At 45.0% G+C, this 12924-nt stretch overlaps 2 protein-coding genes across 2 annotated transcripts; both read left to right on the plus strand.

Moving 5' to 3' along the window:
* Positions 1–1091: 1091 nt before the first annotated feature.
* On the plus strand, positions 1092–7409 carry obi1 (ORC ubiquitin ligase 1). The gene is made up of 6 exons (XM_017440815.3): positions 1092–1298; positions 1464–1599; positions 3310–3401; positions 4690–4911; positions 5452–5540; positions 6045–7409. The coding sequence occupies exons 1-6, from the start codon at positions 1227–1229 to the stop codon at positions 7177–7179; spliced, it is 1746 nt and encodes a 581-aa protein (XP_017296304.1). The 5' UTR covers positions 1092–1226; the 3' UTR covers positions 7180–7409.
* A 1855-nt stretch (positions 7410–9264) lies between these two features.
* Positions 9265–12708, plus strand: pou4f1 (POU class 4 homeobox 1). Its single transcript, XM_017440700.3, has 2 exons — positions 9265–9591; positions 9918–12708. The coding sequence occupies exons 1-2, from the start codon at positions 9469–9471 to the stop codon at positions 10947–10949; spliced, it is 1155 nt and encodes a 384-aa protein (XP_017296189.1). The 5' UTR covers positions 9265–9468; the 3' UTR covers positions 10950–12708.
* The last annotated feature ends 216 nt before the right edge of the window (positions 12709–12924 follow it).

Consider the following 12924-nt stretch of genomic DNA (forward strand, 5'->3'; position numbering starts at 1 on the left):
ATGTGATTTACACAAAAACAACAAGGACGAGAAACTGGATCTAAACCGTATTAATGCTAGTTTTGAAACACGGAAATCTCACTTTTTCTACATGACTAACTTTGTTTTTTAGATAGAAAAAGAGTTTTACTTATCTGTGGGCTGCTACATATTCTAGTATTTATTGTTTCCCAAATAAAACCCTTTGAAGCTTGTATGAAATTATATGATTTATTTATTATTATTCGTATTGGTTTTCAATGAATCTGTGACGTGCAAATCCAAGATGATGGATTTATGTTGAATTCAGCTGTTTTATTTAATCCATGAACTGCATTTTGGAGTAGCTGGCAAATGTGGAAGATTAACCAACATATTTATTCTGGATGATGCAACTCCAGAATAAAGCTTAGGGGGTAAGATTTAAAAAAAACTATGGAGGGAGAAAATAACAAAGCTACAAGGTTTGGTCTTCATGTTTAGTTTAATTCTCTTCAGTCTCTGTTAAACAGAACAGCGGATAAAATATTCAGTGGTTGCTATTAGCAACCAAACCCATTACCATCGTGTTTAATGGCTCCAGATTATTTACTGCAGAAAAAAAGCTACTGTGGTCATCAGTGAATCAGGTAGAGTTTAAAAGTCAACCCAATTCAAGATGGCCGCCAAAGCTGATCAAACAAAGATGACATGAAAATGAACATTTAGCTGAGTCATTTCAAACAAATCTAAGCGAGGCTCCTGATAACACTGTTTAAGATTTGACTAAAAAAGGCTAAAACTGCATCATTTTTATAAGATAAGATTATCTTTGTTTAAAACTCAGTCATAAAAGGAGAATTCCTTCCTTTATTTTAATTTCTGTTTCCCCTACAACGTGTGCTTCACGTAGAAATCCCTTTATATGTGCCCTGTTTTCTAAAAGTGAAAATGTGTCCGTAAAGAATGATCAAACTGAGGAAGAAGATGTGTGATGTATTTTAATTTTATTTTTCCACCTTCTGGGTTCCATAATCCTGTTTGTTGCGTTTAAATGAATTAAAACAGCTCATTTGTCAGTCCGTGTGTTTATAAGTGAGTCAAATGTTGGTTAAAAACACGTTTTTGGCGACGGTTGAGCAGCGATCCTTTTTGGCCTCTTCGGCTTCCCGTAGTCACGTGACGCGGACGCGGAATGGCGGTTTCTCTCGGAGTTTGTTTGTGTTCGAAGGACCTGCGTCGTTTCGTGTGCCATTTCTGCGGGAGTTATGGCTGTAAACTACCAGAAATCGACTCTGTCTCTGACTCTGCCGATCTCCTGTCAGATCTGCCTCGGAAAGGTAAACTCCACTTCCGGTTTGAACCGGTTTACTTGAAGTCATTCAGCGGAATAACAAAAATAAAAACCGGGCTCCCTCTTCTTCTTCTTCTTTTTGTCGCCACGGGCTGCGTTCTGCTGACGGGTAACCCGCTTCCTGTTCTGCCTGGTTCTGGTTCGGGTTCAGGTCAGGCAGCCGGTGATCTGTGCCAACCACCACGTGTTCTGCTCGTCCTGCATGGAGATGTGGTTGAAGAACGCCAGCCAGTGTCCGACCTGCAGAGAACCCATCACAGAGGAGAACCCCTGCAGGGAGATCATCGGTGTGTTCTGCACACACACACACACACACACACTCCACCTGGGTTCAGGCTTGTAATAACCGAATATTAACACTAATCCAGATGTGCATCACAGCTCCAGCTGCAGAGTTTCCTTCTCACTAGTAGTTGGTTTAATCGAGTTATTCATTTAAACTGAACTTCAACAAACTGAGCAAAGAAGTTTGTGTCAAAACACAATAATATCTCAAATATGAGCTAAGATAATCTAAATGAAGTCATGAAAACACAACAATTAAAGTTAAAACTAAACGTGTCTAAATAAAACTCAAAGAACAAAAATAAATCTTGTATTTAAGTTACAGCAGTTTATATTTTAAAACTCTGGGATAATGATCATCGTGAGAAGTTGTCACAAGCTCTGGTTTTGTTTTGTTTTAAATATTGACATGAAATGTTCAGAATGTGTCATCGTTCTCAGAGGTCAGAGGTCAAACTGGTCGCTTGTCGGCAGCTCGAGCTGGAAGTCCAGAGACATGATTGCAATGTTTGGACTCGGGGTCCTGAGTCTCTGAAGCTGGAACGTTTGGTAGGATCGGCTGCAGTGTCACTAATTTAACCGTCTTCTGGATGGTCCTATGTATCCCTAACGCTACGAGAACTTGGCGCAAGTTGTGTAAACAACAACGTTGGCCCTGTGTTGTTGCTGTTTTTAAACTTCTGGGGATTCTCCTGAGACTTCAGGAAGAGAGGCGCAGTAGAAGAAATGCTCTGGATGCCGCGATTGTTGCGCGGAGTAGGACAGCTGTTATCAGCCGGAGGTTTCAGGCTTTACAGGCCTTCAGCTGGGGGACAGACGGCAGAAACGTTGCAGGGTAAGCTAACGCTGTTGTTTATATTCCTACCTTCGCTCTTTATGCTCGCATCTGGTCACACCCACGACCAATGAGTGAACAGGAGCTAAGCTGGTGCCGTCCCACGAAGCAGGGCCAGCCTCGAAAAAATGCCGGTGGAAACGCGCACAAAGTGAGCCGAGTAGAGTGGAGCCGGGACCTTTTAGAGCCGGTGGAAAAGAGGCATTATTGTCCCAAACGTTTGTACGTTCACCTCTTTTTCAGACAGTTGTAGATTTAAAAAAAAAAACTTTCAAGCAGATGGTCTTATATGTGATCCTAAAGTACTTTAGTGTTCAGAGGAATTTGTGATTAATGTAATGAGTGCAAACAGGTCCTGTGGCTGCAAAAGAAGCCCAAATCATCAGCCCTCCGCCTCCGTGCTTCAGAGTTGCTACGATCCTCTCATGTGTCCAAACGACGTTGCTCTACAAATACTGTGGTTTGTTCAGATTTAGCTTCCATCCAAGTCGAGTTTCTACGTCTGTTTAAGAAGAAGAACCTTCCAAACAAGCCGTACGTGTTCAGTCTGTCACCGTTCAGAAATCTGATGTCTCTTCAAATCAATCAATACGAGTCCACTGAGAGGAGCAGATATAAATAGGTCAGAGATGACTTACTGAAAACCCAGACATTGATGTTTCACATATCAGTTCTATTTCAACAGGAAGCAGTTCTTTGAAATGTTCAGAAGCATCACTGGAGGAAGGTTTTTAAAAAAACACATTTAACTTTTAACGTTCTGATATTGTTTGTGTTTAAGATGTAATGTTTTAAGTCGCTCATTAGAAACCCACACAGAAGTTGGAATTATTGCTGTTGCATCATTTCTTTCTGTTCTGCTGTGTTTCTGTCACAGGAGGGACGAATGAGGGCGATTACAGCGAAACTCCTTCGATGAGGAAAAGCTTACGGAAGACCAGAGGAGAGCTGCTTCTCCGGGAGTACGAGGTTGTTGCTTTTAGGAAAACAAATGTTGCCGACCTTCTTACAGCAGCTTGGTGAAGTTCTTTCACTGCGCACCGAAGTTACGAGCAGCAGCATCACAGAAAAAGATGCTCTCCGTCCCACGGTCGTTTAAAAACAGCAGTTTGTTGAAGCCAACGCTTCATGTCGGCACTAGGATTCATAAAAGAAGCTGGAAGGTTACTGCTTCTAGGCCTGTAAGTCGTCTTTAAGGTGGCGGGTGGCGTCTGGCTCTAATTGATCCAGGCGGGACCGGGAATAGAGCCCTGCGGCACGCCACAGGGGGGAGGAGCCAAAGAGGAGATATTACCCGTCATTACAGAAAAGGGTCTGCTGGTCAGGGAGGAGGTGAACCAGAAACTCCAATGTGGCGTTTAAGACGAGACAGAAGGACAAAACGGTCCGCTGCCTCAGAAACGACTGAGAGATCCATCATGATCCAACAAAGATGAGCAGTGGATGCATGGATGGATGGATGCATGGATGGATGCATGGATGGATGGATGAGCTTAAATACCTTACAGACTTTAATATTGGAGAACTAAAGGCACATATGTTTACAGTAAGGAAGATCAGCTTCACTGTGAATTTAACACCAGTTTAATTCAGTAAATCTAAGCAGACTCTGACTGACCACAGTGGGTCCGAAAACAACCAGAACAAAGACAAACTCACCCTTACAGCATCCTGTAATCCACCCAAAACAAAACAAACAAAAACAGCCGTATTTTCAGAATAATCCTGAAAGCTGTTGTTCAGTTAACGGAGGGGCAGATTTGATTTAAGCCGAGGCAAACGCTCGGCTGCTTGTTGAGGTCACGTCAGTCCAGGAGGTTCTGGCTCCGGACCGGTTGTGTTCAGACTACCAAACGTACGCAGATAAAAGGGGGTCCAGACCTCCAGACCTCCTCAGGGGGTCCTTGTGGTTCCTGACAGGTGGGAACAAGCTAACCTCGTTACAAACGCCACGAGTCGTGTTCCGGGACAGAAAGCTGCTAAAATAAACTGGTCTTCTTGCATCACTTGCCGAATTATTAAAGTTAGAGATTCGGTGATGAAAGTTTGCTTGTTTACTGGAGGTTCTTTAAACTGACTGAACACCTGTTTTTCTACAAATAATCCCAATAAAAAAGAAAAATAAGCTGCCTGTCGTGCAGCTGATGTTGTTTTTCTAACAATATTCTGTTCTCAGTTTCCTAAAATGATGTTTTCCTTCCGCTTGTTTTCTTTTTTTCTATCTGAATCCCGTATTTGTAAACTTTCTGACCGACAGGAGGAGATCGATGGACTCGTGAACGAGAACAAGGAGCTAAAAAGGAAAACTAAAAAGCTGGAGGAGGAACTGAGGGCGTCTCTGGATCCCTGCAGCCTGAGCGCTGCGCAGCTAGAGGACCGGACAGTTTCCCCGTTCGTCATGGAGGAGTGGAAGAACAAGCTGCTCGCCGCCACGGACGTTTGTGACAAAATAAAGGCGGACATGGACAAGCTGAGAGAGGTACGCAGGGTTAGGGTGCACGCTCCTTTAACACGGGCGGAGCTGGCAGCAGATGAGCAACCAATCACAATCATGGAGTCGTGTCACTGAAACCTCATTTCATCGGATTATTGGATTAATCTGAAACAGGTTTTCCTCCTAATGATGGACGAGACAGAAGACATCCACACTTCTACCAATATTTATTCATTTATTTAGATTTTATCTCCGTCCATTCATTCTAACAAAAACACTGAAATACTCATTCTGCGCCACCAGGGGGCGAGCTCGTCCACACAGATGTCTCAAAATACACTTTTTTTTGTTTTCTTTGACACTTTTTACAGTTTCCTCTCAGATATGAATCATTTCAAGTGAGAAAAACTTTGAAACCAGCTTCATGTTTGTAAGTTTGGATGTAAACAGCTGGAAATTTAACCTCTCGTCTCAAAATCTGGATTTTTGAACCCAAACGTTTTCAGCAAAAACTCAATGTTCCAAAGGTTTTAAAGGGGACTGTGTGAAGTTCTTTATTCTGGTTTTTATTGTGTTTTTTTCCAGACTAATAAGGCTCTGCGATCTCAAAACGTGGACCTGGTCCAGGAGAACATGAGGCTGAAAGCGGAGGTGGCGAACAGATCTCCTCAGAAGTGAGCGTCTTCAGTTTATCTGCAGATGTTTCTGAACGGCTCCTGCTGCCTGAAATACTTAAAAACCTTTTCTTTGTCTCCGAGCAGCACTTTTCTGTCCTCGGTTCATCGTCGAGTTTGTTGTTGCTCATTCTTTACTGATGATGGGAATTTTTACTTTTATTTTTTAGGTTTTTAGATAAAAACTAACTGGAGGCAGTGATATAATTCCACTCGTTTGGATGAATAAAGTGAAGCAGCAGTGGTTTACAAGCCGCTCAGACTAAAAAAGGTTCAAAACCTCGACCGAGCGGCTCGCTGGTTTCAAACTCTCAGAATTCAGAGAAACTGAAACAGAAAATTTGACTAATTTTAATGATTTTGAGTCTAACTGACCCAGGGAGAAACTACCTTTAGCAAACACAAAGAATCGTTCTGTTGTTTAGCTTCGTTTCCACGTGGAGTTCTTCAGAAAGTCCGCTTCCTTGTTCACTGTGAGTTTAAGACGGGTCGATCTGTCCCCAGGTTCGGTCGGTACACGGTGGCGGTGCTGGAAGCGAAGATCCAGCAGTACGAGCGCGAAGTGGACCACCTGAAAAGAGCTCTGGAGCGCAGCGACCAGTACGTGGACGAGCTGGAGTCTCGGCTCAAAAAGGCCGAGAAGAGACAACAGGAAGCGCCGGAGGCGTTCGGGAGCAGCCAGCAGCAGAAGATCAACATGATGATGAGAAGTTTGAGCGACAGCGAGAGGGTGTCCATCTGCAGCGACCCGGAGGCCGACGGTTCGACGTTTCCCAGGAATCCCAGCTCGGTGTTCCTGCCGTCCGCGGATCAGAAGAACGAGGACCCCGACTTCCTGCCCGCTACTCCTTCGTCTGCTTTCCGCTCTCTGACCCTGAGAAGTCCCACCATCCGCGAAAAGAAAGTTGCCTTCAAGCCTGCCACTTTCCTGAGACGGCTGAACTTTGAAGAGTCTCCCCAGAAGGCCGGCGCGTCGGTGGGGACCAAATTCAGCAGCCTGGAGAAGTTTCCCAAAGGCCTGAACCTGAACGACGTGGACTCGGCCAAGTCCGCCTTCTGGGGGCCGTGGCAGAGATCCCGTGAGCCGTCGTGTCCCGGTCCGAGCGCGGAGACCTCCACGGGTTCGATCAGCGAGGAGCCGGACGGGTTTCAGACGGCGAGCGAGGCGTCCATGGACGCGGCCTACCTGGACAAGATTTCCGAGCTGGACTCCATGATGCACGACGGAGAAAGCTCCAGCAGCCGGGGGTCGCAGCTCTCCCTGGCCTCCTCTCCTCTCGTAGACCTGGACGGAACGCTGGTCCCGGAACCACAAACCGGCCCGAGCGGCGGCGCCGACATGGACCTCGCTTCGGACGGCAAAGAGGCTCCGAGCAGCAGCGAGGAGGACGTGTCCTCGGCCCGGGAGTCCGTTCAGACCGAAGAGCTGTCCTTCGATTTGTTGTTCGACCCTCCGGACGAGGTCAGGGCGGGCCCCTCTGGTTCCCCGAGTCCGGTTACCCAACCCCAGGATCAGGCGAGCCCTCCTGAGGTCCCGACGAGAGAGAGAGCTGCGGCGAGCAGCAGCCAGCCGACCAAACGGAAATCTCACAGCCCCTTCAACCCAAACAGTCCCACCAAACTGTCCAAGCTGATGTGAAGTTTCTCATTATTTATGTTGCTGTAGAATAAAATAACGTGTTTGACGCTGTAGGGTCTAAATTATTGTCATTTCTCTTTTTAAAATGGCAGCAGAGTAATCATGAAACAACCAGGACGCAGATTTTATAAAAGCTGAAAATAACTGTCATGATTTTGTGTCACATCCTGAATAATAATCTGAGTTTTGTCTGTTAAGAAATAAAGAAGTAATGCAAGGTAAAGAACTGATTATTTGTCTGCATTTTCAGCATCAGTTTCCATTTAAACTGGAATATTTATATTTTAACAACAAACTCTTCAGCTTCTCTTTAACTTTATGACTGATAAAATAAAATCTCACAACTTTTATTGCAAGAAAAAGATTTGAAGTGGTTCTAAGAATGAATGTCCTGACTTTTTAATGAATAATGTGAAAAGTTGTAATAAAAGTTTAATGAGAATACCACCTTATTTAATGGTTGGGATAAATATTAGTTATTTGTTACTGCGTGTTTTAATTAAGGGTCACTTTAGATGAACACAAAGTTTAACTGAGATTTAAAAAGCTTCTGTTTGATCAGATTGGCTGATATTTGGTTTATTAAGTTTAAAACACTTCCTTTGTGCCTAAAGTAAAATCCATCATAATTTTGTTTCCGCAGCCGTCTCACAAATTAAAAGTAAAAAAATTAGACTAATAGGATTCTGGGTATATTTCTTGTGCCTCATCGATGCTCTTTATTAATAATTAGGTGCCAAAATAGAAAATGTAAGCTGACAAACTGGGCGGGGCTTGTTCCTACCACGCCCACTCAACGCCACGCCCCCTGCTGGCAGTAAATAGAGCTCACATGTTGGAGAATTACAGATTAATTACCTTTCCACGTAATTAAGTGACAATTATTAATAGGTTGATATTAAAAAATAAAAATGGCACAGACAAAAAAAATGTGGCCTGTAAGGACCTCACACACACACACACACGAGCAGTTAACACATTATTTATTACGCATAATTAACAATATTGTGTGTATTTCACATACCTCTAATTGCTACATGAAAGTTTAATTGGATAACCAGCGCGCTTTGAATTAATGAAGTGTTAAATTATTGGGATTAATTAATTTGGGTAAAGACTCTCTACAAGGTTTGGTGATGTATTAAATCAATTTGTTTAGCGCTCATTTGGCAATAATAGGTTTTAATGAGCAGGTGGTGAACACACACACACACACACACACACACACACACCCACACACACTGTAAGGAGTTAAATAGCAGAACAGAGGTGCAGCAACGGAAGCTGTTGGCGAATTACCCGAATGATTTAAAGATGTGGTCAGAAAATAAAAATATATTTATTCTCTTCTTGTGCTCCGATGTTTACCTTTTATTTACAATCTACTCTCTGCTTATTTTAGCTGTTCACGTATCAAAACCTTCAGCTCGTTCAGCTGATAGTTTTAAGATTTTTAACAATATTTAACTTTATTTGCAAATATTCCCACCATAGAAATGCGTTGAGATGTCTTCAGTTCCTTCAGAAACTTTGTTCTTTTTTAAAATCTGCTTCAGCGAACCCGGAGCTGTTTTTGTCTTTTTAAGCTACTTTTAGGTTTTAGCTGCTCTTCTGCTACTTTTAGCTCATTTTAAAATGGACTGAGGCAAAGAGGAGAACTGTTCTGAGGTCCAGCCTGCCTCTCTGATGGTATGGGGGTGCATTAGTCCAAGTTTTAGAGCAACATCTGCTCCCATCCAGGACTGTTGAACAGACAACCTCAGGTCCAGATGTTTACAGACTGATGGAGATGCTGCACAGAGGGGAAACATCTGGAACATCTGGAGACGCCTCGTTCTTTTCTCACTTCAAACATTTACTGTGAATAAAAAAAGAAGAGATTTCTAAACGACTGCACTCTGTCCAAACTTGTCCAGAGCTGGGGTTGTCCTCTCCAGATGTTGTGAGTCTCTATCTGTCAGCAAGCTCGCGCTTCTGGCAGCTCGTGTCTCGCGAGAGCAGCCGAGCAACGGGCTGGACGAGATCTGAGGCGCTCAGGTGTAAGAGGCTCTCTCATCCCCAGCAGTGGGAAACAGTAGACAGATAAGTGCGTCTGAGAGACTGCAGGCGTCTCTGTGATCTCCGGGCACGAGGCTGCCGCACTACAGAGCGCGCGCCGCACCGCATCATTACCGGATAGGCAAAGGATTTCTGGGTCTGACTCTGGTTTCCCCCCTCACCCCCCAACCCCCTCCTCCACCACCTCTCTCTGTGTTTTCCTGTGCACTTTAACTGGAGAAGCTCGCCAAGATGATGTCCATGAACAGCAAACAGCCGCACTTCGCCATGCATCCCTCCCTGCCGGAGCACAAGTACACAACTCTGCACTCCAGCTCGGAGGCGATTAGGAGAGCCTGCCTCCAGACTCCACAGGTAAATCTTCCCGGGAACTTTTTGCCTTTTTTTTAAAAAAAAAAATGTGTCACTTTTTTTGGTGTTGAGATGCGCGTAAAAACCAGGGCTGCTGCTGCATCCAGCCAAGACGCGCGCGTGATGTTTCTTTCATCACGCGGATCCTCTGATCTTTTTGGAAGCAAACAGCAGCTTTGCAGTTTTTCTGTTAATGTTCATGCCGCCGCTCACGCGCAGCTTTGTGCGCTTCTGTGTGTGTGTGTGTGTGTGAGGGGTGTTTTTTTGTTTTGTTTCTGTGGCCGTGCGCGTTCACTCTCTCCTCCTGTGCGTGTTCCTCCTCCCCGCAGCTGCAGAGCAACATTTTCGCCAGCCTGGATGAGACCCTGCTGGCGCGCGCGGAGGCTTTGGCCGCCGTGGACATCGCCGTGTCCCAGGGCAAGACGCACCCGTTCAAGCCCGACGCCACCTACCACACGATGAGCACGGTGCCGTGCTCGTCCACGTCCACCGTGCCGCTGGCGCACCACCATCACCACCACCACCACCACCACCACCAGAACCTGGAGCCGCCGGACATCATGGACCACATCGGCTCGCCGTCGCTCACCCTCATGTCCAGCGCGCACGACGGGACGGGCGGAGGAGGCGGCGGCGGCGGCGGCGGGGGAGGCGGAGGCGGCGGCGGCGGCGGCGGGGGAGGCGGAGGCGGCGGCGGCGGCGGGCTCATCTCCACCTCCTCCGCCCACGCGCACTCCCACATGCACGGCCTGAGCCACCTCTCGCACCAGGCCATGAGCATGAACTCGTCGCTCACCCACCACGGGCTCCTGCCGGGCCACCACGGGCCGGGCCACGGCGGCCCGGGGCTCACGAACCCCGGCCTCCCCTCCATCAACGACTCGGACACGGACCCGAGGGAGCTGGAGGCGTTCGCGGAGCGCTTCAAGCAGCGGAGGATCAAGCTGGGGGTGACCCAGGCGGACGTGGGCAGCGCGCTGGCGAACCTCAAAATCCCCGGCGTGGGCTCCCTGAGCCAAAGTACAATTTGCCGGTTCGAGTCCTTAACTCTGTCCCACAACAACATGATCGCCCTCAAACCCATCCTCCAGGCCTGGCTGGAGGAGGCCGAGGGCGCGCAGAGGGAGAAAATGAGCAAACCGGACATTTTCAACGGCGGGGAAAAGAAACGCAAGCGGACGTCTATAGCGGCCCCGGAGAAGAGGTCCCTGGAGGCCTACTTCGCCGTCCAGCCGCGGCCCTCCTCCGAGAAAATCGCGGCCATCGCTGAAAAGTTGGACCTGAAAAAAAACGTGGTGCGCGTGTGGTTTTGTAACCAAAGACAGAAGCAGAAGAGGTTGAAATTTTCAGCAACTCACTGATGGCGAAAAGAAAAAAAGAAGCAGGAACAGTTGGTGACATGAACCCGGGGACCAAAGGGTCCGTGCGTGAGGTGCTCATGGATGCGCTTCATCAGGAAGGGTTATTCCAGGTTTATTTGGATTAAAAAAATGTTTCGTTTTTAGAAAAATAAAACAATAAAATCGAACTGATGAGCCGCTTTCTTGTATTTTGACACCGGAAGTCTGAACAGAACCATTAAAATCTGAAACACAGAAACAGGAGGATAAAAGGAGTCTGCTGTCAGCTGGTTAAAGAGACATCTGTCAGAGTCTGAGGCATTAATTCCACCTTAAATCAACCTGAGCAGTTTGTTCATAAAAACAGGATCTGTTGACCACTTCAGGTCATTAATTTCTTTATTTAATCCGTTAAAAACCAGATTCATTCCTGATTTTTAGATTCTTGCACCTGATTAGTGCTCATTAAAACTCTGTTTTACAAATAAAATACAGATTTAATGAGTTCAGTGTGGAATAATGCAGGTTTGACAGATAAATAATTTAATAATTGATTTAAGGTGGAGCAAAGACAATTCTATGACATATCCATTTATCCGACTAAGTCTTTTATTTTTATTTTTATTTATTTTTGCAGTCACGTCTTCTCTCAGACAGATGCTTTTAGTGTTTCGTGAAAATGTTGACTTCCGGTGTCCAAATGTGAGAAAATGTCCCTAAATTAGTTTCTGCTTGCAGGTGATTTTATTGTTTTATTATGTTAATTTGAAAACTGAAATCAAACCACTATAAAAATCTTCTCCTCCAAATTTCGAGCATCAAATCTTAATTGGCTCTTAATCTTTAATGATTTGATTTTGTATTTTAACACAAATAATCCTCTTATTTTGTTGTTTTTAATGCTTCTTCCTGATGAAGAGAATCCAATAACCCAAACATCCACGGACTCACAATGGGACACTAACCTAAAGACACCACTTTCACTCTTTTGTCTGCAGCGGATTTCCTCGCCGCTGCGCCGCTGGGCTCCATATATCCGGTTTATTTTCACGTTATTGGTGAATGTGAAGTATGCAAACAACAGATCACACACTGCGCTCAGCTGAGGGGAAACTTTAGGACATTGCCTTTAAAATAATTTAAAAAAACAAACAACAAAAAAAAAAAAACGTGGAAAGAGGTAATTTGTTTGATACAATAGCGAGTTATTTTCTCCAAATAGGCCTATTATTTGAAATATAGCCATTTACGAATTACCTCATTAATTGTTCAACTGTTTTATTTCTTGTTTTTTTTAAACTTTTTGTCGCTGTTGGAGTAATTCATAATTTATTCATGTGTTCATTTCTTCTTATTTTAGAGGCTGCTATATGAACTCAAAATTCAGTATCAAAGTTTTGTTTAAAAAAGGGGTAAATTAGGGCCTGCATGGATTCTAATGAAGTAGATGAAGCCTCTGCAGGGCTGTCGTGTCTACAGATGTATTTATGTTGAATTTGCACAAAAAGTCCCCTTTAGGTTTCTCTCTGTGGAAATGGTTTGTATATACAGACATCACTTTATCACATATAGGAGGATTCTGGGAATAAATTAAAAAAAAGAAAAGAACCAAACCCATCATTGGCACCAACAGAGAACATCATTCAGGAGATCCCAGTAAAAAAAGAAGAAGAAGAGATTTTCCTTCATGTGTTGCAGTTTGCAGAGCAAACACTCTATGCATTCAAAGCTGTCTGCTGGTAGAGCTGCTTCCGGTTCCACATCAACACCACCTCGTTGTTTGTCGTGTTAATCGTTGTGTAAGTAACAATTTTTACTTTGTGCACAAGTATGTTTACAACTCTGCGACATGTGCATCATGGGAAAAAAAAACTGTCTCCCCCCCTCCACATGTCTCCCTGCTCCCCTCCTCCCCTCACCACCCGTCCACTCTGACTCTGTTGTTCCTCTTCATCGCTACTCTTCATCCTGGAAGCCAAAACTCCACGTGGAGGGG

Source organism: Kryptolebias marmoratus, linkage group LG15, assembly GCF_001649575.2.
Source record: "Kryptolebias marmoratus isolate JLee-2015 linkage group LG15, ASM164957v2, whole genome shotgun sequence".
Lineage (NCBI taxonomy): Eukaryota > Metazoa > Chordata > Actinopteri > Cyprinodontiformes > Rivulidae > Kryptolebias > Kryptolebias marmoratus.